The sequence below is a fragment of the Physeter macrocephalus genome, chromosome 7, assembly GCF_002837175.3.
Source record: "Physeter macrocephalus isolate SW-GA chromosome 7, ASM283717v5, whole genome shotgun sequence".
Taxonomy (NCBI): Eukaryota; Metazoa; Chordata; class Mammalia; order Artiodactyla; family Physeteridae; genus Physeter; species Physeter macrocephalus.
The window spans coordinates 54,939,570-54,962,588 of record NC_041220.1 but is presented as its reverse complement, the minus strand read 5'-3'; the positions used below and the strand labels follow the sequence as shown (position 1 = coordinate 54,962,588).

Genomic DNA, 23,019 nt, shown 5'->3' with positions numbered 1-23,019 from the left:
TGGTCAAATACGTACAAAAAATAATGGCTGTGGACATGGCACACCCTCAGAGGACTATTTTACGTGCAGTATAACAATCACAAAGGGACGCCCAGTGGTATCGTGGGAACAACTGAAATAAAGCAACCTCTTGGGGTATCTCTAAGTTACACTTACAGTAGTTACTATTTGTTGATTATTTGTTGAATACGTAACTGTATATTAAGTGCTATCCTAAGCTTTTCATTTTACTATCTCGATTAATTCCAAACTAATGGTCAAGAAACTGGACCTCAGAAAGGTTAAGTGAATTGGTAACAGAGTTAGTAAAAGACAAAGCTGGAATTGAATTCAGATCTATTTGACTCCAAATCCTATACTCTAATTATGATACTACATGAGACTACAGTTTCTAAAAGTGCAGCTCAGCAGTGGATTTTAGAGAAACTATCACAGCTGACAGCACATCATGCATAACTCAGAAGTGGAGTACTCATACACTGTATTAGAGACCAGACTGTGTGCATTATGCCTGGTCTAGCATGTCATGAACAACCAGAATGCCAAAGCTCCTCAGTTGGCTATACATTATGGAGTGAGCATTATTTATTCATTATTTATTCAATTCCTATTAATATGAATTAAGTCTAGTAAACAGCTACTGGTGTCTATGTGCTAGATACTGTGGGCATACAAAGATGAATGAGACATGGGCCACAACTTTGAAAGCATAGAGTGGGGATACAGGTGAAAAAGCCAAATCATGACCATACTGAGCAGAATGGGTAAATGCTGTAGCAGAGAAATTAACAAAGTAACAAAGAGCAGAGGGGAAGATTAATTTGGCTTGGAGTGGGGACTGGGGAATTCTTTGTAGAAACTGGTACCAACTTGGGCCTTGGATATAAGTAGGATTTTGAGTTTTAAGAAGAGGAAAAAAATACAACCAAAGACAGAGATATGCAAAAATACTAGAATGTTAAGGAAATAGTCTTTTGTGTCAGCAGGAGGGTACACTTGAGTGGGCAGGTAGTCAAGGGGCAAACAATATTGGAAAAGTAGGTTGAGACAGATTATTGAGAACCTTGTTTGACAAAGAAGATTCTGGACTTCTGTTTTTTGGAGGTATGGCAACTGTAAGCAATTTTCTTCTGCCAAGCAGATCTTCCCTGGAATATGAATCAGGAAACCTCACAAATGCTGCCCATGGTGACGCCACACTAAACTACAGCATTATTTGCCTTCTTGTACAGTTGCAGTGTGTCAACCCACTAGTATTTTCAACCACTCCCCTGAAAATTGGGGCTCATGACTGCTGTCCATAGTGTCCTCTTCAAATATTTCAAATATGAAAGCCATTGATTACACACATATATGCACACACTTATACCCAAGAAAGGGGACGGAAAAAGAGAGGGAGAGAGAAAGAGATGTGCTGTGAGCACAGGAAGGAATTTTGTGGACTTTTTAAAATCTTGCAGAAGAAACAAGTTTGATGTAGCATGTCTATTTATAGATCTCTAAAAGTGATTTCTAGTCAAGTAATCTTGCATGTATAACATAATGAATATTGAAATGTAATGGGAACTTTAGATCCTCCTCAAACTAAGGTATTTCAGTGGCAACATCAGAGGGACTGACTCCAAAGGGATGAGATTCATTACCATGGCAACTCCCAGGCTGACTCATTCATAGATAATGCCTTAAACTTGTGACATGAGAGAAATTGCTTCAGGATTTTTAACACTGTACTAAAATACACATTGCTCCATGCAGATGAGAAAATACATCAGCATAGCCTTTCCTCCTGCCCTAAGTCTTTCTATGACATTTCTAGATGAGATCTCTCTTGTCCTTCAGTCTCTCCCATGTTTGGGATGGGGAAATGGCTCCAGAGGAGGTGTGGAAAATTGAAGGGAACTCACACTGCTCTTCAGAAATAAAATTCTGCATTATGCTTGCAGATATCACTTTAGAGGCCACACCACTTGCTGATCCTTGATTTCCACTCACATCTGAGCTGGGGATCCAATTTCCAGTATGCTTCAGAGTTACATGCTTTAGAAACAAATGTGCAAAACCAGAAGTAAGTAAGTTGGAGGGATAGGAAAACACCCAGTACCAGAAATTAAAGATAATAGAATTCTCTTTCTCTTGATCTCCCCCTTTCCTCCTTTAGTATTCATGAAAATGTTTTTAAAGGAAACATTAAGAGAATTTTCCAGGTTTACATTCCTTTTGCTGCAGTGCAGAGAGAGTAGAAATGGAAATTAACCAAATAGAAAATGATATAAATGGAGACAGGAACAGATTTCATAGGACTAATGAAAAAATAGACATAGCTCATTTAGGATTCTTGAAGAACCCTGAGGGAATACCCAGGTCACTGGTTCTCATATTAAGACCTGAAAACTAATAACATAATAATCTCCTTGAAAGAATCCATCAAAAAATGTAGATTTCAGGACTGTACTCCTCAGAATCAAACTCAGTAGTCCAAGCAGTCGTGATGGTAATTACGTACATTGAGTGCGGGAATAGTTGATCTAGCCAACCTACTCATTTTACTGGATGTAAGAGCTCCTTGTCTGGGAATCTGATTTGCCAAAGATTATCCATAGGTCTAAAACCCACTTCTCCAAACCCTCAGATTCATTCTCATTAGCAAACCAAGTTTCCCACGTGAATTTTTTTAAGGTAATGTATTAATTTAAAAAAAAATTATATAAAGCTTAGAATAGGACTAATATCCTTTAAATATCCTTAAAATGAATGTTTTGGAATGTGACACCACAATTTAATTAGAAATTTGATTGACTGGGTAGTAAATTATTCAAGGCGATTTCTTTTTTCTGGGTCATTTTTGTTGCTGAACCCGAACTTTGAAACACATATGCCCCCTGGGGATGGATAAGGCACACTAAAAATTAATAAAATAATATAGTTGAAAAAATATTACTAGTCATTTATATTACTAGTCATCTTGCCTCAGTCTCTAAATTCACTTTGATGACCTTATTTAATCTCATAGCCACAGTGCTGGTGAGGACTCATTAATCTGTACCCTTGATATCTTTCTACACCTTTATGTCAACTAATATATTTAAATCTCCACTTCAAGCACTTCAAAGTAATATCCAACCCAAATACATCAATTTTTCCCTAAATTCTGATACTTTTCTTGCATTTTTGGCTTCATCTCCCATATCCACAGCAGCAGTTTAAATCCATTCTCTTTCCCTTCAGTGTTTTATCTCTACTCCTCCCCTACTTTTTCTATCCCCATTCAGACTCATAGTAAGTTTCACTTCTATTACAAAATTTAATTGTTTATGAGTTAGCTACCTGCTTCAGGATTCTTCCTCACTCTAATCATGTATTGATTCATTCAACAAATATTTGTTGGGCACCCACTAACCTGCAGGCCCTGTACTCAGCACTGAGGAATCACCAGATAGATACACTCTCATAGGGGTCACAGTCTAGTGGAGGAAACAGAGGGCATGAACCAATTTCCTGTGGAATGATGCAAGTTACCATGAGAAGGGGAAATGGGAGCAGATGAGAGGGGCCTCCAGTCTGAGGCCTACATCAGTTGGGGATAACCAGGCAAAGAGACAAGAGAGGAAGAATGAGTGTTCCAGGCCCAGAAGTCTTCATAGAAAGAGAAAACAGCATGTGTTTGAAGAAGTAGATGATGGAGTCAAAGAGGAAGCAAGTCAGAAGTGTGGCTGGAGAGAGAGGAATAGAGGAAGCACATCATTTGCCCTTAGGGTATTTGTATTTTTATCCTCATAACATCGAGGAGCCATTAAAGTTTAACCTTGGGAGCAACATGTTTATAATTGCAATTTTTAAAAATTGAAATACCACTTTACCTGCCATACAACAAATGAATTAGAGAAGAGCAAGCATAAATGCAGATGACTAGTCAGGAGCCTATTGCGATAAATCAGGTGAGAAATGATTAAGGCCAAGCTAGAGCATAGCAACTGTAAACAGAATAAAGATATGTATATATATATTTTATGAAATAGAAAGGCCAGGTTTTATTTATTTATTTAATGTGGAAAGCGAGGCAGAGAGAAGAGTCAAGACTCCTAGTTTCTGATTTGATCCACAAGGTAGATGACTGTACCATTCACTGAGAATAGAGATGGAGATGGAGGACCAGATCTAAGTGTGGGTGGGCACGATACTGTTTTGGGCCATGGATGGTTCTTTCATTCAGCATCCCATTATCCTGGTGCTCGAGGCATAGAAGTAAAGCACAGTACCCCTACCCTCAACAAGTTTATGCTCCCCCGCTTCTACTAGAATGTTGTCATGCACACACAATCTTAATTAAAAGATCCTTAACCTGTAGGTACTTACCATGTTTGCCTTTCGTCTTACTGTCACTTAGAAATAATTTTTAACAAGGGAAATATAGCTGCTACTATAACTCATGACTAAGGAGGCTTTTATTTGAAAGTGGTAAAATACTTTGGCAGGCTTTTGAATGTGAACGGCATCCCACTAAAAGAAAATTACTCTATTTCCTGTACTTCTCGAAGATTATTATGGAACAAAAATGTTGTCTTTCCCTCAGCTAACATCTGAAGAATCATCAGGGCAGTGATGAACGATTGACTGTATTTAGCATTCCGTGGGATTGTCAACAGCACACAGATAAGAGCATGGCAGCCGCGTTCATTACCGTCACCAGCTGATGAATGGGAGTTCATGGGTAAAACATCAGAGAGGGCTGAAAAGTCTACATTAGAACTGAATGTTAATGATTAATTGGCATCCATAAAAAAGCAAGGCAGAAGTCAGCCTTAGGCAAGAGATAAAAGTCTTGTCCTAGGAGGAAAATCTTTTGTGCTTGTGATACATGTTTAAGCTATTGCTTGTTATGTGGTACAGTGGAAAGAACTAGGAATTTAAAGTCAGACAGACTTGGGTTCAAATTGCAGCTTTAACTTTTTCTAGCACTCTCTTCTATAAAAAGGGAACGTTAAGTAATATTAATTAAACTCAGAGTCTCTTCTATAAAAAGGGAATATTAATTTCAACTTCATAGGGTTGTTAATGAGGTTTAAACAATGTAACATGTAGAAAGCACCTAGTAAATTACCAGTCATATACCTAAACACATTTAGTAATAGACAGCTCTTATTGTTCAGTATTTAGTGGAGAAAAAATTAATAATTCAAAGAGAATGAAAATATATGTTAGGCATTGCGTTGTTCTGTAACATACTTGAAGCTACTTGATGTTCCTTATTTATTCAAGTATAGTTTTACAGTTTTTTAAGACTATTATATACATTATTTCAATCATTTCATCATTTCAACAATCTTGTTGACATTTTTGTCTCCCATCACACAGGTAAGGAGATCATCAGGCTAGCTGACAAATTTGCTCTAAGATCCCAGGACTAATGAACACTGAATTTTTAACTAGATTCCAACTCTCCCAATTCTGTTTTAACCAAAGACTTAGTTGATCACTCAGTTTGTTTTAGCATAGTGTTAGCTTGGAGGTTTTATTCCTAGTTGGGTCTAGTTTATATGCTTAATGCAAATCTACTAAGATATGCATGTTTGGTATAGGTCCAAGGATGGCTGTGAAGCTATATCAGAGGAAAATTAAGTTTACCAGAATTACTAGCTTTAAAATTCACAAACCATTTTTTCTACACTGCCAAAGGAATTCTCAAAGTGTTTTTTGGGTTTTTGGGGGGTTTTTTTTGGTCACTGCATGGTATAAGTTTGCCAAGTCCTTCTGTGCAGCAATATGTGCCAGATCTGGTCAAAGGTTAACAGAAGTTTGAACAGACACTCAATGAGTTTAAGCCACTGGAGGTGGCCAATATGGATATTTATGTACCTCTTTGATTCTGTAAACCTGACTTTAAGACCTTAGTTGATGTTTTCTATAAGTTTGAATTTAGTTCAATATTTAGAAAACGATTGTACCAAGGGAGCAGCCTGTGGTTTTATTTTTATTTACTTTAGCAAGTTATTATATTAAGCTCCAGAATATGGCATCATATAAGACAAAAGATGCAATAAAACACCAGTACTTGTGGTATTTATATCTATCTATCTATCTATCTATCTATCTATCTATCTATCTATCTATCATCTATCTAGGAGAGATTTATTGCAGCATTATTTTAAGTTGTAAAAGAACCTGAGTAATATTCCATTGTATATATGTACCGCATCTTCTTTATCCATTCATCTGTCAGTGGACATTTAGGTTGCTTCCATGACCTGGCTACTGTAAATAGTGTTGCAGTGAACGTTGGGGTGCATGTGTCTTTTTGAATTATGGCTTTCTCAGGTTATATGTCCAGTAGTGGGATTGCTGGGTCATATGGTAATTCTATTTTTAGTTTTTTAAGGAACCTCCATACTGTTTGCAAGGCAGAAATAGAGACATAGACGTAGAGAACAAATGTATGGACACCAAGGGGAGAAAGAGGGGGTGTGATGAATTGGGAGATTGGGATTGACAGATATACACTAATACGTATAAAATCGGTAACTAATGAGAACCTACTGTACAGCACAGGGAACTCTACTCACCACTCTGTGGTAACCTAAATGGGAAGGAAATCCAAAAAAGAGGGGATATATGTATACATATAGCTGATTCACTTCACTGTACAGCAGAAACTAACACAGGAAATCTAAAGAAGAGGGGATATATATATACATGTAGACAGATATACACTAATATGTATAAAATCGGTAACTAATGAGAACCTACTGTACAGCACAGGGAACTCTACTCACCACTCTGTGGTAACCTAAATGGGAAGGAAATCCAAAAAAGAGGGGATATATGTATACATATAGCTGATTCACTTCACTGTACAGCAGAAACTAACACAGGAAATCTAAAGAAGAGGGGATATATATATACATGTAGCTGATTCACTTCACTGTACAGCAGAAACTAACACAACATTGAAAAGCAACTATACCCCAATAAAAAAGAAAAGAAAAGAAAAAAAAAGAACCTGAAACAACTTCAATGACCATTAACAAAATAATGACTAATTTCCATGTTACAGGATACTGTGTAGCCATTAAATGGAATGAGTTGTATCTCTACCCATTGATTTGGAGGAAATTCTGAGTTATTAAGAAAAGAAAGATTCAATAAGGATGGAATGATTTCAGGGAACTTCCATAAATACAGGTTTTAGGGAGTTGAATTAATGGCATAGATATCAAAGGTAAGCCATTTTGATTTAAAATAGTTTTTATCAAACTGGACCAGGGGAAGGAAAGCCAGCTTGCTTTCTGTTTTACCTCCTCATTTAAAACTGTACTGCATGGATTCCAATGACCAGATCCCAGAATTTAAGAAATTACCATTCAGAGATCTCGACTGATTTATGGGTAAATTGAATTTTGAAGACTGGCCTGGGAACACAACCACCCATTACTGGGTTGTCACTATGGAGACATTAATGTCTGAGGTCTCCACAATCCATTCACAAACGCCATGTTATAATATTATAAGCAGAGCACCAGGGAAATTTATACAGTTAGTGCACTGCACAGACACACCTTGTCCATCGGGAGAATGATGTGGAAATCTAGTCTCTGTTCCTCACCCGCACAAGCTCTATGTCCTACTGTGGGGCTGAGGTAGCAGGAGGAAGAAGAGCTATTGTGTAATTCCTATAAATAGATTTTTTTTTTCACTCCCCATAAAGGTAGAGAAACGTGTCAAAATATAATTGGGACCCAAGGAATAGGGACAAGGTAATCGGGAAAGAAGACAAAAGGAAAATCTCTGCTCCCATGAGAAGGGGCAGGTACAGACTATGGTGGCCTTAAATCAGTGGTTATCACCCAGGGAGAATTTCGCTTCTCTCCCTACCATCCCGGGCACATGTGGCAATGTCTGCAGCCATCACTGATTGCCATGACTGAGGGGCTGCTACTGGAATCTAGTGAATAAAGGCCAAGGGTGCCGCTAAACATCCCAGAATACACAGATGCAGCTTCCTACATCAAATACGTATTCAATCCAAAATGTTCATAGTGCTGAGGTTGAGAAAGTAGACCCTAAATGAACAAACATTTTAAAAAGAGACTAAAATTTAAAAAGAGACTATTTATTTAAAAAGAGACTAAAATGTTAGGGAGGAATGAAGGTTTGCTAAAAGGAGATTGGCCGTAAAATCACATCTTGTCTGATGTATTATTCTTCCTGAAAATTAAATATTTTATTATTGTAGCCATTGTTTTAAGCTATTTAATAACCTGCCATGTAATGTGTTTTTAATATGAAAGAAAAAAACGTGTCTCCTGGTTCCAAAATCTTCCTTTCTCAAAAAGTAACCAGTTTTATCTGATTTCAAGTATTCCATTTTCTACAATTGCTGCACAAATAAGAAATCTAAATCTTGGGAGAATTTTCCTTTGATATCTTGTTCCATTCATTATTTATATAGAACCGTTACTGAAAACTCCTTCCTGAACTTCTAAAGTTCAAAATATGGAAGTCACCGAAGATGCTGTCCAAAGATTTTCAGCCTGCTGTGTAAACACAATAAATGTTAAAAAAGAAAGATTCACAGAAGTGAATATGATATGATGCTATTTAAAAAAAAATGACAAAAGTTCTATCTATATGTATATATGTTCTTAGATAATTGCATAAACATAAGCAAACATATAAAAGTTTGCTCACCAAGTTACTAACTAGTGAAAGAAAGTACAATGCAGGAAGAGAGATTGCTGAACAATAAATACATAGGCTGACAAACAAATAAATAGCTGTGGAAAAAAGTAACAATGCTTATGATAAAAACTAGTATATATAGAATTATCTTATTTCTTTTAAAGTAGATAGAAAAAAATTAGATACCAAATGTTGATGGTGATTATCTCTGAATGGAAAATTAAAACAAACAAACAAACAAACACAAGACGGTACAGAAAAGAGAGGATGGAACAAGAGAGTGAATGTAATAAATTTGATATTTGGGCATTATAATTTGCTGCCTATTCTATTTTGAGAGTTCCCCAGAGACTCCCCAGAGATCATTACTTACTGTTTCTTTAGGATGATAATTTGAAGGAAATCCACCTTCCCGTTAAGAAGTTTGAAAATAAGGGTATTGTAAGTGTCCTAAGGTACCTTCCTGGGAAGGCAAGTTAAAGCTCTGAGAGATATCAGAAAGTGCTTGATTCTGGAGAGAGATATTCCTGTAGCCCTTAACAATACCTCTTATTCCACCTTATTAATTTTAGTTAAGAGTTCCTAAGATCTCATTCTCCTCTAAGAATACAATACCAGACCTAGAATTTTTGCTATTGACTGCTCCCTTTTAAGCTCTGTACACATTACAGGATCACAAATCACAAGAGAAAACTGCCTTCCTGCACTAGAAAATGATCACAGATTTTTTTTTTCATCTCTTCTAAGTAGTGTGTGTTTTGATAGAATCTTGGTTTAATTCTGATTCTCATATCCTTTCCCAGTTTAGCTCAGTCTATAGCTTGGATTTTTCAAGTTGCCGTGCATACCACATGTTGGTTTTCATTCTGGTCATTCATAGTCCAACTCAGGATAGTCAGCCAAAACCACCACATTCTGCATTAGATCCTCCATGAAATTGATTTTATTTCTATTCTTACTTAGATATTGGGGAAAATGGAAACTAATTTTCTATGAACCTCTGGAACTAAGGAACTTTGAAAAAAACTTAGTGTGTCATAGATAATTAATTATGTGGTTTTAAATGTCAGTAGTTTATGAATCATTCTCCTGATAAATTAATCATCAATCTAATATTCTATTGAGAATTTTGAATATTGACTAACTTGTAAATGAGCTTGAAAGTTTCTCTGAATAGAGATCTATTTTTAAAGCTTTAGTATAAATAGGCTAATACTTCCAAAATGACAAGTTATTACTAGAACTATCAATGAAATTTCCTTTGATATAATTCAAAATATGTCTATTAATACTTTGTAGAAAGTCACTATTAATTCATTCCTAACAAGTAAATTTTTTTTAAATGCCATATGCTTTTATCATCTCCCAGAAATTTATCAATTTCCTATATTCGTGGGAATTATGGACTCATTAAGCTTGAGTTGTTAGAGAATGGAAATTCTGGATTAGTAATTATTTTAGATAACTGAGAGTCCCCATGTATGTTACCTAAGGATAACCAATATTTCAAAGTTTATGATGAGTTGGCACTAACATACTTAGTGCTGATATCAGATGCCCCAAACACACAGCACTACTTATTTCACATTCAGTTAACATATTTGAGCACTTGCTATCACTGGTGCACTAAGCTAGGGCCTAAAAATATAAATGTTTGCCCTTGGGAAGCTCCAAGTCTAGTGGGACTGAGAAATAATTACAAAATAAGTACTACAATCAAAGTAGAAGAGGAGAGTTCTGCGAACTCGAAAGAGTGACTAATCCCAGAATCAAATTTCCCCAGGGGTGCTAGCTTCTTCTCACCATCTACTGTCTCCATGGTGAGCTACTCCATTCCCACGGCTGCATCTATCCCTCATGACTCACTTAGCTTTGTTTCTCCCTAAGCCCAACCTTCCTATATTCTGGCCCATAACTACTTACTTGGCACCTCTACGTGCAAGTGCCACTGACACCCACAACTCAAAGTAGCCTGAAATAAATGAGTCATTTTCAGTCCCAAATCTTCAATTCTTACTCTTGTTATCCAACTACTCACTTGGGTCAGAAACCCTGTAGTCATCCTTGATGACCCCTTCTCTCTATCCTCCCAGATCAAAAGGTCACCCCAAATTCTGCCTTAACTATTTCTATTTTCTCTCCCGCACCTCCCCTTTAGTGCTGTGTTAACTCTGACTTCTCTATACTTTAGGTGAATGCCAGAGCTTGTTAAGCTGCTAAACTCCTACTCAATAATCTTGTCTCTTGCAGTAGGCAGCCACCAATGAAGGAAAGTGGAATCATTCTGAGTTCTCTGAGTATTTGAGGTTGGGGAAATTTCACACAGGGAGCTGGTTACAAAGGTAATGGAAGAACTGAGAAGCCTAAGGAGGCCAGGGGGACAGCTTGGAAATGAACAATGCTCAATCTCACCTCCTAGCCTAGGGGCTCCTAGGAGGCAGGCAGGGAAGATGTATTACCAAATGTTCTCTCCTCAGCCTCTGGCATAATACAATTTTTTCAATCTAGTGAACAATCAGGAAGTGTTGACAGAATGAATTAGTCATTCTAATAACCTAAGATCTTTCGACTTAGAAGTTTCTAGAAAATTTTCCCTGCTTCAGGCCCAACATTTCAATATATCTTACCATGGAAACAACTTTAATTATTTGCGCTTCTGATTATTTAGGTTTTAGAATATAAGACATTTAAACTGTTCACTCTATGAAACACAAATTTTATCATATCCTTTTCAAGAAATTGGATTCATTGTATGGAAAAAAACGTTTTCCTATTTTTAAAGAAAATGAATCTTTACAGCTTCTAAAGTAGATATCGGATCACAAATGCTGAAATTTTTATATTGTATAGTCTCAGTTTTATATATTGAGAGTCTCCTGCAGTTCATTGCATCAGAACACAAGTTTGTACTCCAGTTGTCATGTCAGTGTCATATGAGCCCATGTGATTTCCATAGATGACTCTCATTGGTATAAGCCCATAACTCTCAATGTTTTTGTTCATCCACAAGATTGATTCATTCCAGAATAGTTCAGAACACAACACAGACTGACAAAAATTCTGACTACACAGATGGATAAACCAAACGGGGCTATTTAGGATGAGACAAATGTGAAAGAAGATTATGTTCTCTGAGGCATAGTACAGGCTACAGTTAGTGAAAAAAAATCAATAAAAATAAGAACATGGGCTTTGGCAAAATGAGAATGCATGTATTTTAAAGATATTGTAACAAAACATGGCTAGGGAGTAAGCACAACAAATATATGTTAATAACATGATACTAGGTGATAGATAAAAAATTAAAAATTAACAGAAAATCTGGAGATACAGTGATGCTTTTCTGCTGCAGAATATACTTAATGGTGACACTGATACACAAAGCATTCATTTAAACAAGAGGTTGCGTTAGAAACAGGTGTGGTGTGGTTCACTTTAATTACAATCTAAATTGGTGTATTCAACAGGCAATTTTTCACTAAAGTTTGTTTTCATGAGATGCAAGTTGTGTGGGGTTTGTTTTGTTTTCCTATCGTTATAAGAAATACTACCTATTGCCAGCATATACATTAGTTTCCAGGTTACTTTTCTTGATAATTGTCATTGTGTTTGACAGGGAATTTTCTCCATAGAAGTAAGTATGTTTTCCTTCTCTCTCCTTTCTCTCTTGGTTAATAAACAAGATCAAATATGACTCCCTCCGCTTTTTTCCAGTGATTTAACATCTCCGAGTCTCAGATTTTCAAAATACCTCCCTTTCTTGAAATTAGGGAGATGGACCAGATGATTGAGGTTTTCTGGGTTTTTTAATATGTATAATTATTGCTTAATGAGATTCTGGTATGGACATCAATCAGCATAATTATTATGGCTTTTCTTGGTGGAAGGAAATAAAGATGGAATCAAATTAGCACAAGGAAAGTGAAGTTTGTTGTAATAATACAAAGAAAGTTCATAAGAGGTTGAAGTGTTAAACATATCCAGACCTCAGGAGAACTAGAAATAGGAAGCAGAAAGTCTTTAAGAACTTGGTCACTCATTCTCTAATGAGGCTGTTTCTCCTCTGGCTATTTTCTGCATCTTTCTCCATTTGTTTCTTCTTTCACAAGCTGGCTTCCTCCTTTTATTCATATTCTCTCCTCTCTTATAAATTCGTAATAGCAGTGCAGTGCTAATTCTATGTCATGACTTTTGCACTTGGTCCCACAGCTCCTGTATCAGATCCTTTATCCAATAGCAAATTTCAGGGAGAGGGCTTTGCTTGGTCCATCTCATCTTTTTGAGCCAGGCACAGTTTTATCACCTGCCTATGGACCAGCTGGTCTTAACTTAGACATCTACTCTTCATTCCCAAGGTGTGAGGAGGGCAGAATCGTGTGATATAGAACATGGTCATGCTCAGTCAGCAGGGACTGTAGGCATGGCAGTTTCTATCACAGAAGGTTCTGTAGAAGTGGTGCACAGCTCTACTATATCAGCCTTTGGGGAAAGCAGCCTTAGCTTTGGAAAGAGTGGATCTCAGATTTCAATGAACTGACATAAATGTTTTATAAAGAACAGGGATTTGTGCTTGGTACTCCTTATGATGTTTAATGTACAATCAAATCAGTGAAAGATAAAATGCAAATGTGTACAAGGGCCTTGGTTCTTTCATATATATATATATATGAATATGAAAGTTCTCCCTTTTCCTGGGAACAGTTTGAAAAGGAGGGATTGCTCACATGATCCTTCTGAGCAGATGCAAGTTTACTAGATGTTAAAGCAATATTTTGTCTCTTCACTATCAAGTTAGTTTGAGATGTGTACTGACTATGGAGGCAGCTAATAAGAGACTTCACTTTTCCAGCCCACTATGAAATCTTAGAGCTCATTCTGATAAAATGCATACCTCAGTGTATTGCCTAAAACATATAACTCTTTCTCCCTCCCCTGATGCTAGATAATTAATGGATTTTTATCAAATGATTTCTTATGTTGAAGTGGCAAATTGTAAACCATCTAATGCTGGCATCCCTTACACAAAGTTTTGAGGGATATATAAAAGTTCAAGTAGACATGTTGTTGATGACAAAGGATTTTGAATTATTTGACTGATACTAAAAAGGAAGATATTTTCATTTAAGGCAGGTTTTCATAACCTTGAAATTACTGACATTTGGAGCCAGATAATTCTTTGTTGTAGGGGATGCACTGTTCAGTATGTTAGGTTGGGGAACATCCCTGGCCTTTACCCACAGATACTAGTGTTACCAAGTCCAAGCTCTTACTGCTCACCACATGACAGGCCAATAAATTGAGAGGTGAGGTGTTGGGGCAAGGAGTAGCTACTTCATTCAGAAAGACAGAAAACTGAGAAGATGGCGGACTAGTGTCCCAAAGAACCATCTTACTCGAGTTACAATCCAACTTTTTACCTCTATATGAATAGAAAAGTGTTAAACCTTTAAAGGTCAAGCCTGGGAGGCAGAACATGAAGAAAGGGTTATTATGTATATCCCAGGCTATAGGAAACATTCTTTTACAAAGGTGCAGAGCTAGCATGCTAAGAGAGGCAACAGAGCACAAAGGTTAAAACTAAAAGAATAGATCCAATATGGAGTCAGTTTTGTTCTTCTCTGTGATGTTAGTTGCACACATGGTACTCCCAGTTGTAACAATCAAAACTGTCTCCAGACATTGCTAAATATCCTCTGGGAGATAAAATCACCCAGATTTTAAAACTACTGATCTGAAAAGAATGTTACCTTTCTCTATCTGACTTATTTCACTAAGCATAGTACCCTCCAGGTCCATCCACACACACCACATCTTTATCCATTCATCTGTTGATGGACATTTAAGTTGATTCCATATCTTGGAATGCTAAGTGTATGTTATCACTTACATGTGTAATCTAAAAAGTAAAACAAATGAATGAATATAACAAAACAGAAACAGACTCACAGATATAAAGAATATGAATGAATATAACAAAACAGAAACAGACTCACAGATATAAAGAATAAACTAGTGGTTACAAGCTGGGAGGGAGAAATGGGGAGGGGAAAGTTAGGGGTAGGGGATTAAGAGGTACAAACTACTATGTATAAAATAAATAAGCTACAAGGATATACTGTACAACATAGGGAATATAGCCAATATTTTGTAATAACTTTAAATGGAGCATAATCTATAAAAATTTTGAATCACTATGTTGTACACCTGAAACAAATATAATATTGTAAATCAACTATACGTCAATAAAAATAAGTAAATAAATAAATAAAAATAATGTTTCCTTTATTCTCCAAAGAATTGCTTTGATTTATTAGAAATATTTTTATTTTTCTAAACATTTTTAGATTTAAAAAGTATGGTTTTTGGGGCTTCCCTGGTGGCGCAGTGGTTGAGAATCCGCCTGCCGATGCAGGGGACGCGGGTTCGTGCTCCGGTCCGGGAAGATCCCACATACCACGGAGCAGCCGGGCCCATGAGCCATGGCCGCTGAGCCTGCGCGTCCGGAGCCTGTGCTCCGCAACGGGAGAGGCCACAGCAGTGAGAGGCCCGCCTAGCACAAAAAAAAAAAAAAAAAGTATGGTTTTTGGAGTTTAATTGTGCCCTACTAATTTGGTATCGTCTAACCTGCTTTTCCTCAATGAATCAAATTCTCTCATGCCTGAGTTAGCCTGACGAATTTCATTAGCAATCTCATACCAGTTAATCCCACTAATTTGCCTGTGTCGAGTCCCTACGACCCATAGTTTCTAAATATGTCACACTTTCTCTCAAGGAGTAGATTGCACACTTGAAAAAGCTGGTTGAACACTTAAAACACACCTTGAAGAAAAATGATTTCAGCATTCTTGGCCAAAGTGTTAATACCTTTTATTTCTTTCCTAAAACTTTCCATCCTCCCTGGAGTGCTTGCACTTTAGACTAATGAAGGATTAATAGAAAAACTGTTGTAACAGAGAGCAAAATACAGTCATTTTAAGCCTTTCTTTTCCATCTAAAGATAGAATACACCAAAACGATACCATAGGCTTTATCATATGCGGATGTGACTATTAATATTTAAGGTGCAGATAGAAAAAATAATTTATTTAAAATTCAGTAAGTAGTTTCCCAGAGATATAGATCATAAATTCTCTCAGGGAGAATTTGCCTTTCTCACAAGGTTGTGATAACCACAGAGCACAGAGCACTTTCTAGAAGGAAATTATTGTCATGCATGTGGTAAAATATACATAGTAAGGATATATTGCTCTGTTTTAGGTCTTTCCACATTTTGCATCATTATCATCACAATTATCATTAGCTTCAAAAAGATTTTTTAAGGTTTTCAAACTCATGGGTCCATATTTCCATTTATCATAGAATCAGGTCCCAAATTAAGATAACAACCCTAGAAATGAATAAGAAGAAAAGTCCTGAAAGATACTTATTCCACATCACCCATTTCCCTATGTAAAATACTAGCATCCATAAATTTCCACTGAATGACTTCTTATTGCAAACAGGGTAGGTTACTGCTTTAACTGAGAAACATGGTGTGATGTTTAGTCAATATTTACTGAAAATAGAGTGAGCTGTATAGAGCAAAGATCTCACTACTTGTATATAGTTCTCTCTTTACAGGAAACAAAATGGTTTCCAGAAAGGGAAGGGGAAAAAGTCTACACATACACACACACACACACACACACACACACACACACACACACACACACTTACTTAATCTATGCAGAGATCACTCATGTTTACACTATTTTCTCCTTCCACTCTCCATTATTTACTTACCACAAACATATTTTAATTATAACATTAGCTATTAGAGTATTATTTGTCATTATAATCATTTGTATTTTATAATAAGTTTTTCCTCATCACACATTAAAACTTTCTTTGTTGAGGAGAATGTGGAGTAAGGATTTTGCCTCATGGTCTCATTGTGAGAAAATCCTCTGTAGCGCTCGTGAGAGCTGGAGGCTAATGTGTATTCAGCGTTGAGTAGTGGAATATGTAACCCATTGCTGATTGTGCTGAGCTAGTCATTCATTTTCTTACATTGTCTGAATTACAAACAAGACCCCAACAACAAGACTTACAAGACAGACAATTGCTTACTTTCATGGTTACCAGGGTCCTTCTTCCTACAGGTTCTTTTATAAACATCTCTTTAAAAGTGGAAATGCTTATGAAAATGAATACGTACACTCCAAATAATTTGGAAGTATGATATTAATCTTTAAATAGCAACAAACAATTTTTGAAGGTAATATATTTGTTTAGCATGTTAGTTTCTAAAGTACTTGCACCATAATTCTCCCAAGTAATGCTTTCAATAAGCTAGTAAAATGCTATTATTTTTATTTTAGAAATGAGACATCTGACATATAAGGGGTTAAGGTAGCTGCTCATGGTTACATAGCTCTACATGTAGTACATTTTGGAATGGAGGTGTTTTAGAATCTAAGGTCCAGAATCTATTCAATTCATTGTCCTCCAAAAGGTATGATGTTAAGAGCTTGAAGAGGATGCAAATGCAGATGTTTGCAATTGAGAAGAGAATTGTGTATAACCCTGTGGGTTCTCTTTTTCTGTTAAATGAAGGTAAAGTGGAAGGAAGTTTCAGACCTATAAAAAGGATATTGTATGATTAGTAGCGAAGAGCAAATGTCCTTGTCATTGAACAAGAAAGAATGGCTTTGAATTATTGCAAGATTATTTCTGAGTAAACAGTGTAAGCATTCTTGAATATAGTGGTTAAAGGACATTGGAACTCATTATCCAGAACAAATATTGTCTTATCATTTAAGATATTTCAGAAATGCATAAATATCCATATAGGTATCTAGATGAAGTGCAGTTTGCCCAGATGAAAGACATGATCGAAGCCAATGCTTCCCAAACAGTGGTATATATAACAATGGCAGTACACAGAGTTGTGCAGGAGTTATGACGTGTTTTCTTAATTGTTGCTAAAGCATCCAGCTAAAGCTATTGACAGATAAATATCCTTTAAAAGAAAAAGTGAACCTTCTGTTTTTATGATATTGGGACCTCATCTTAAGTCTTTATGATTTTACTGCTACCTCTTATTCTTTTAATGGACAATTACACTTTGTATTAATAGAGTTCTTTAAAAAGAGACAACTAAAGCTCTAAGATAATCTTCACCATTCCTCTCCTGTGAACTTGACACATTTATTGAGCCCAAATCTTCCTGTCTGTCACTGCCAGGGGAAACCCGGGCAGAAAGAAAAGTGCAAAGGTACGTCCTTAGTGTAACCTTTTACAGGAGATGGGGAAACAAATTTGAGTACAAACCCATCTCTGAACTCAAACCAATTCCTGAATCAAGCAGTACTATAAATACAATATCCAGAGGTAGATTTTTGTGAACATGAATCTATAGGTACAACTTCCCTTTACAGCCTTCCCCATGATATCATTACCTTAACGTCAAACCTTAAAATTCAATTAAATGGATTTACTCTATATTGGTGCAAATGCTTCTGCATGCATTCAATTATTGCACTAGTACTTCTAACCTATTGGTTGCCCTATACTTGGAGGTGCAAATTTCAATATATTCAAATGTAACCTTGTAGGGGAGGTTGGTGAGTCAACCTAGCACAGGGAGATCAGCTCGGTGCTTTGTGACCACAGAATGGTGAGTCTCTAGGTATCCACAGTACCACATGCTATCACATTCTTACCAAAAAGGCTTTTAGATGATGATGATGATGATGATGGTGATGATGGTAAAATTCTTTTTTTGGTTTCCTTTTTTTTACAGGATTATACACTCACCATGTATTTCCAGCAGTCTTGGAAAGACAAAAGGCTTTCTTATTCTGGAATCCCACTAAACCTCACTCTAGACAACAGGGTAGCTGACCAACTCTGGGTACCAGACACCTACTTTCTGAATGACAAGAAATCATTTGTGCATGGGGTTACAGTGAAAAATCGAATGATCCGACTGCATCCTGATGGAACGGTTCTCTACGGACTCCGGTAAACAGCTTTGTGTTGCATGTTTTACTGTTGTTGTTCATGTTGCTGTTTAATTTTTACTCTTAGAAATGGACAGAGGGGGAGAAAGGCAAGTAGGTGAATATATAGACTCTAATCTTTATAATAAAATTATATTAAAGTTCAGAAAATCTCTTTAGAACAATTCGAGCTAAATCTAGGCAACTTTGTCCATCAAAGGAAAGAGAATTTTTTTGCCGTGACCCTCAAATAATAAACATAATAATAAGAATATGTATTTTTGTTAGACAGATTTCACATCCAGCTTATTCTAGAAGTTACATAAGTTTTTTTAGCCAATTGTTCGATTATCTTCGGTCCACCCAGACTCAATTACAATGTGTTCTAGGTATTCTGTATAACTACTTAATTATGAAATGGAATTGAGAAACAACATTTTGAAGAAATAGGAAAATATTTTGTGGTGACTTTTAGAAGATGCAAAGTGATTTTATTCCCTTAAATCTCTTATGTTTTAATTTTTATTTTCATGTATGTGATCCACATTAAATTAATTTTTGTATTTCTTATGAGGTAGGGATTGAGGTTCATTTTTTTCCATATGGCTATACAATTATTCTAGTACCATTTATTGAAAAGACTTTGCTTTTCCCTTCAGATAGTGTTGGTACCTTTGACTGAATAATTTGGGGTCTATTTCTAGGATTTATTTTGTTCCACTGTTCTTTTTGTCCATCCTTAGACAGTATCACACTATTTAATTACCATAGCTATTTGTTAAGTTATGAAGTCACATAATGTAAGTCCTTCGACTTTATACTGACTATTTAAAATTGCTTTGGAAATTCTAGGTTCTTTGCATCTCCCTATAACTTTTAGGATCAACTTGTTGATTTCTACCCCAAAAAGTCTGCTGGGCTTATAATTGAGTGCATTGAATCTATAGATCAGTTTGGGGAGAACTGACAATTTAAAATTATCAGGTTTTCTAACCATGAATATATCTTTATTTGTTTATGTTACCTTTAATTTCTATCAACAATGTTTTGCACCACAGTGTGTTTTGTTTCATTTATTTTTTTAAAGAATCAAGTATAAAAGAGGTATTATACACTTGTAGAGGTCTGTTAGTAACCCTCAGGTAGTTAAGGGTTGACTAAAACTTTTAGGCTACAGTTCAAATCAGCTACCAGTTTTACCAAAGAAATATCTGAATTATAACTTGTTATTGTAGGATGCGTAGAGTGGTGGTTCTTTAACCTTTGTTCATCTTCGTGATCCCTTTGAGAAGCTGATGAAATTTTCCTATTATTTTAGAGTATTCATAAGTGCCCTAAAATCCTTTTATATGGCATCAATGCCAAGCTAAAACTGTAGTTAAGCGCCAACAGTCTAGAATTAATGTGTGTCCAATATCCGAAAACAAAATGCAAGTGAAAAGAATGTATCTGTGATAAAACTTTTTTTTTAACATCTTTAATGGAGTATAATTGCTTAACGTTGTTGTGTTAGTTATCTGGATATAACAAAATGAATCAGCTATATGCATACGTATAGCCCCATATCCCCTCCCTCTTGCGTCTCCCTCCCACCCTTCCTATCCCATCCTCTAGGTGGTCACAAAGCACCGAGCTGATCTCCCTGTGCTAGGCAGAAGCTTCCCACTAGCTATCTATTCTACATTTGGTAGTGTATATATGTACATGCCACTCTTTTACTTCGTCCCAGCTTACCCTTCTCCCTCCCCATGTGTTCAAGTCCATTCTCTACGTCTGTGTCGTTATTCCTGTCCTGCCCCTAGGTTCTTCAGAACCTTTTTTTAAAAAAATTCCATATATATGTGTTAGCATACGGTATTTGTTTTTCTCTTTCTGACTTACTTCACTCTGTATGACAGACTCAAGGTCCATCCACCTCACTACAAATAATTCAGTTTCATTTCTTTTTATGGCGGAGTAATATTCCACTGTATACATGTGCCACATCTTCTTTATCGATTCATCTGTTGACTAACACTTAGGTGCTTCCATGTCCTGGCTATTGTAAATAGAGCTGCAGTGAACATTGTGGTACATGACTCTTAGAATTATGGTTTTCTCAAGGTATATACCCAGTAGTGGGATTGCTGGGTCATATGGTAGTTCTAGTTTTAGTTTTTTAAGGAACCTCCATACTGTTCTCCACAATGGCTGTATCAATTTACATTCCCACCAACAGTGCAAGAGGGTTCACTTTTCTCCACACCCTCTCCAGCATTTATTCTTTGTAGATGTTTTGTCATGTTTTTGTTGGCAATCTATATATCTTTTTTGGAGAAATGTTTATTTAGGTCTTCTGCCCATTTTTGGATTGGGTTTTTTTTTTTTTTTTTTTTTGATATTGAGCTGCATGAGCTGCTTGTATGTTTGGGAGATTAATCCATTGTCACTTGCTTCGCTTGCAAATATTTTCTCCCATTCTGAGGGCTGCCTTTTCATCTTGTTTATGGTTTCCTTTGCTAAGGTGACCATATGTGCGTGGGTTTATCTCTGGGCTTTCTATCCTGTTCCATTGATCTATATTTCTGTTTTTGTGCCAGTACCATACTGTCTTGATTATTGTAGTGTTGTAGTATAGTCTGAATTCATGGAGCGTGATTCATCCAGCTCCGTTTTTCTTTCTCAAGATTGCTTTGGTTATTTGGGGTCTTTTGTGTTTCCATACAAATTGTGAAATTTTTTGTTCTACTTCTGTGAAAGATGCCCTTGGTAGTTTGATAGGGATTTCATTGACTCTATAGATTGCTTTGGGTAGTATAGTCATTTTCACTATGCTGAGTCTTCCAATCCAAGAACATGGTATATCTCTCCATCTGTCTGTATCATCTTTAAATTCTTTCATCAGTGTCTTATAATTTTCTGCATACAGGTCTTTTGTCTCCTTAGGTAGGTTTATTCCTAGGTATTTTATTCTTTTTGTTGCAATGGTAAATAGGAGTGTTTCCTTAATTTCTCTTTCAGATTTTTCATCATTAGTGTATAGGAATGCAAGAGATTTCTGTGCATTAATTTTGTATCCTGCTACTTTACCAAATTCATTGATTAGTTCTTGTAGTTTTCTGGTAGCATCTATAGGATTCTCTATGCATGGTATCATGTCATCTGCAAACAGTGACAGTTTACTTCTTCTTTTCCAATTTGTATTCCTTTTATTTCTTTTTCTTCTCTGATTGCCATGGCTAAAACTTCCAAAACTATGTTGAATAATAGTGGTGAGAGTGGGAAACCTTGTCTTGCTCCTTATGTTAGTGGAAATGGTTTCAGTTTTCCATCAATTCTATCTCATCATTGAGAACGATGTTGGTTGCGGGTTTGTCTTATATGGCCTTTATTATGTTGATGTAAGTTCCCACTATGCCTACTTTCTGGAGGGTTTTTTTCATAAATAGGTGTTGAATTTTGTCAAAAGCCTTTTCTGCATCTATTGAGATTATCATATGTTTTTTATCCTTCAGCTTGTTAATATGGTGTATCACATTGTTTGATTTGTGTATATTGAAGAATCTTTGCAATCCTGGGATAAACACCACTTGGTGAATGATCCTTTTAATGTGCTGTTGTATTATGTTTGCTAGTATTCTGTTGAGGATTTTTGCATCTATGTTCATTAGTGATATTGGCCTGTAGTTTTCTTTTTTTGTGACATCGTTTTGTTTTTGTTTTAGTTTTTGTTTTTGCTGTACATGGGCCTCTCACTGTTGTGGCCTCTCCCATTGCAGAGCACAGGCTCCGGACACGCAGGCTCAGCGGTCATGGCTCACGGGCCCAGCCACTCCATGGCATGTGGGATCATCCCTGACTGGGGCACGAACCCGTGTCCCCTGCATCGGCAGGTGGACTCTCAACCACTGCGCCACCAGGGAAGCCCTTTTGTGACATCTTTGTCTGGTTTTGGTATCAGGGTGATGGTGGCCTCGTAGAATGAGTTTGGGAGTGTTCCTCCCTCTGCTATATTTTGGAAGAGTTTGAGAATGATAGGTGTTAGCTCTTCTCTAAAAGTTTGATAGAATTTGCCTGTGAATCATCTGGTCCCGGGCTTTTGTTTGTTGGAAGATTTTTAATCACAGTCTCAATTTCAGTGATTGTGATAGGTCTGTTCATATTTTCTGTCTTCCTGGTTCAGTCTCGGAAGGTTGTGCTTTTCTAAGAATTTGTCCATTTCTTCCAGGTTGTCCATTTTATTGACATATAGTTGGTTGTAGTCATCTCTCATGATCCTTTCTATTTCTGCAGTGTCACTTGTTACTTCTCCCTTTTCATTTCTAATTCTGTTGATTTGAGTCTTCTCCCTTTTTTTTTTTTTTTTTTTTTTTTGCTGGGCCTT

At 36.4% G+C, this 23,019-nt stretch overlaps 1 protein-coding gene across 2 annotated transcripts in view; it reads left to right on the top strand.

Moving 5' to 3' along the window:
* GABRB1 (gamma-aminobutyric acid type A receptor subunit beta1) overlaps positions 1 to 23,019 on the top strand; it is a 418,665-nt gene that overhangs the window by 111,261 nt on the left and 284,385 nt on the right. For both annotated transcript variants that reach the window (XM_024132011.3, XM_024132012.3), the window contains exon 4: positions 18,458 to 18,678. In XM_024132011.3, the coding sequence (XP_023987779.1) occupies positions 18,458 to 18,678 (221 nt within the window). The remainder of the gene's footprint in view (positions 1 to 18,457; positions 18,679 to 23,019) is intronic.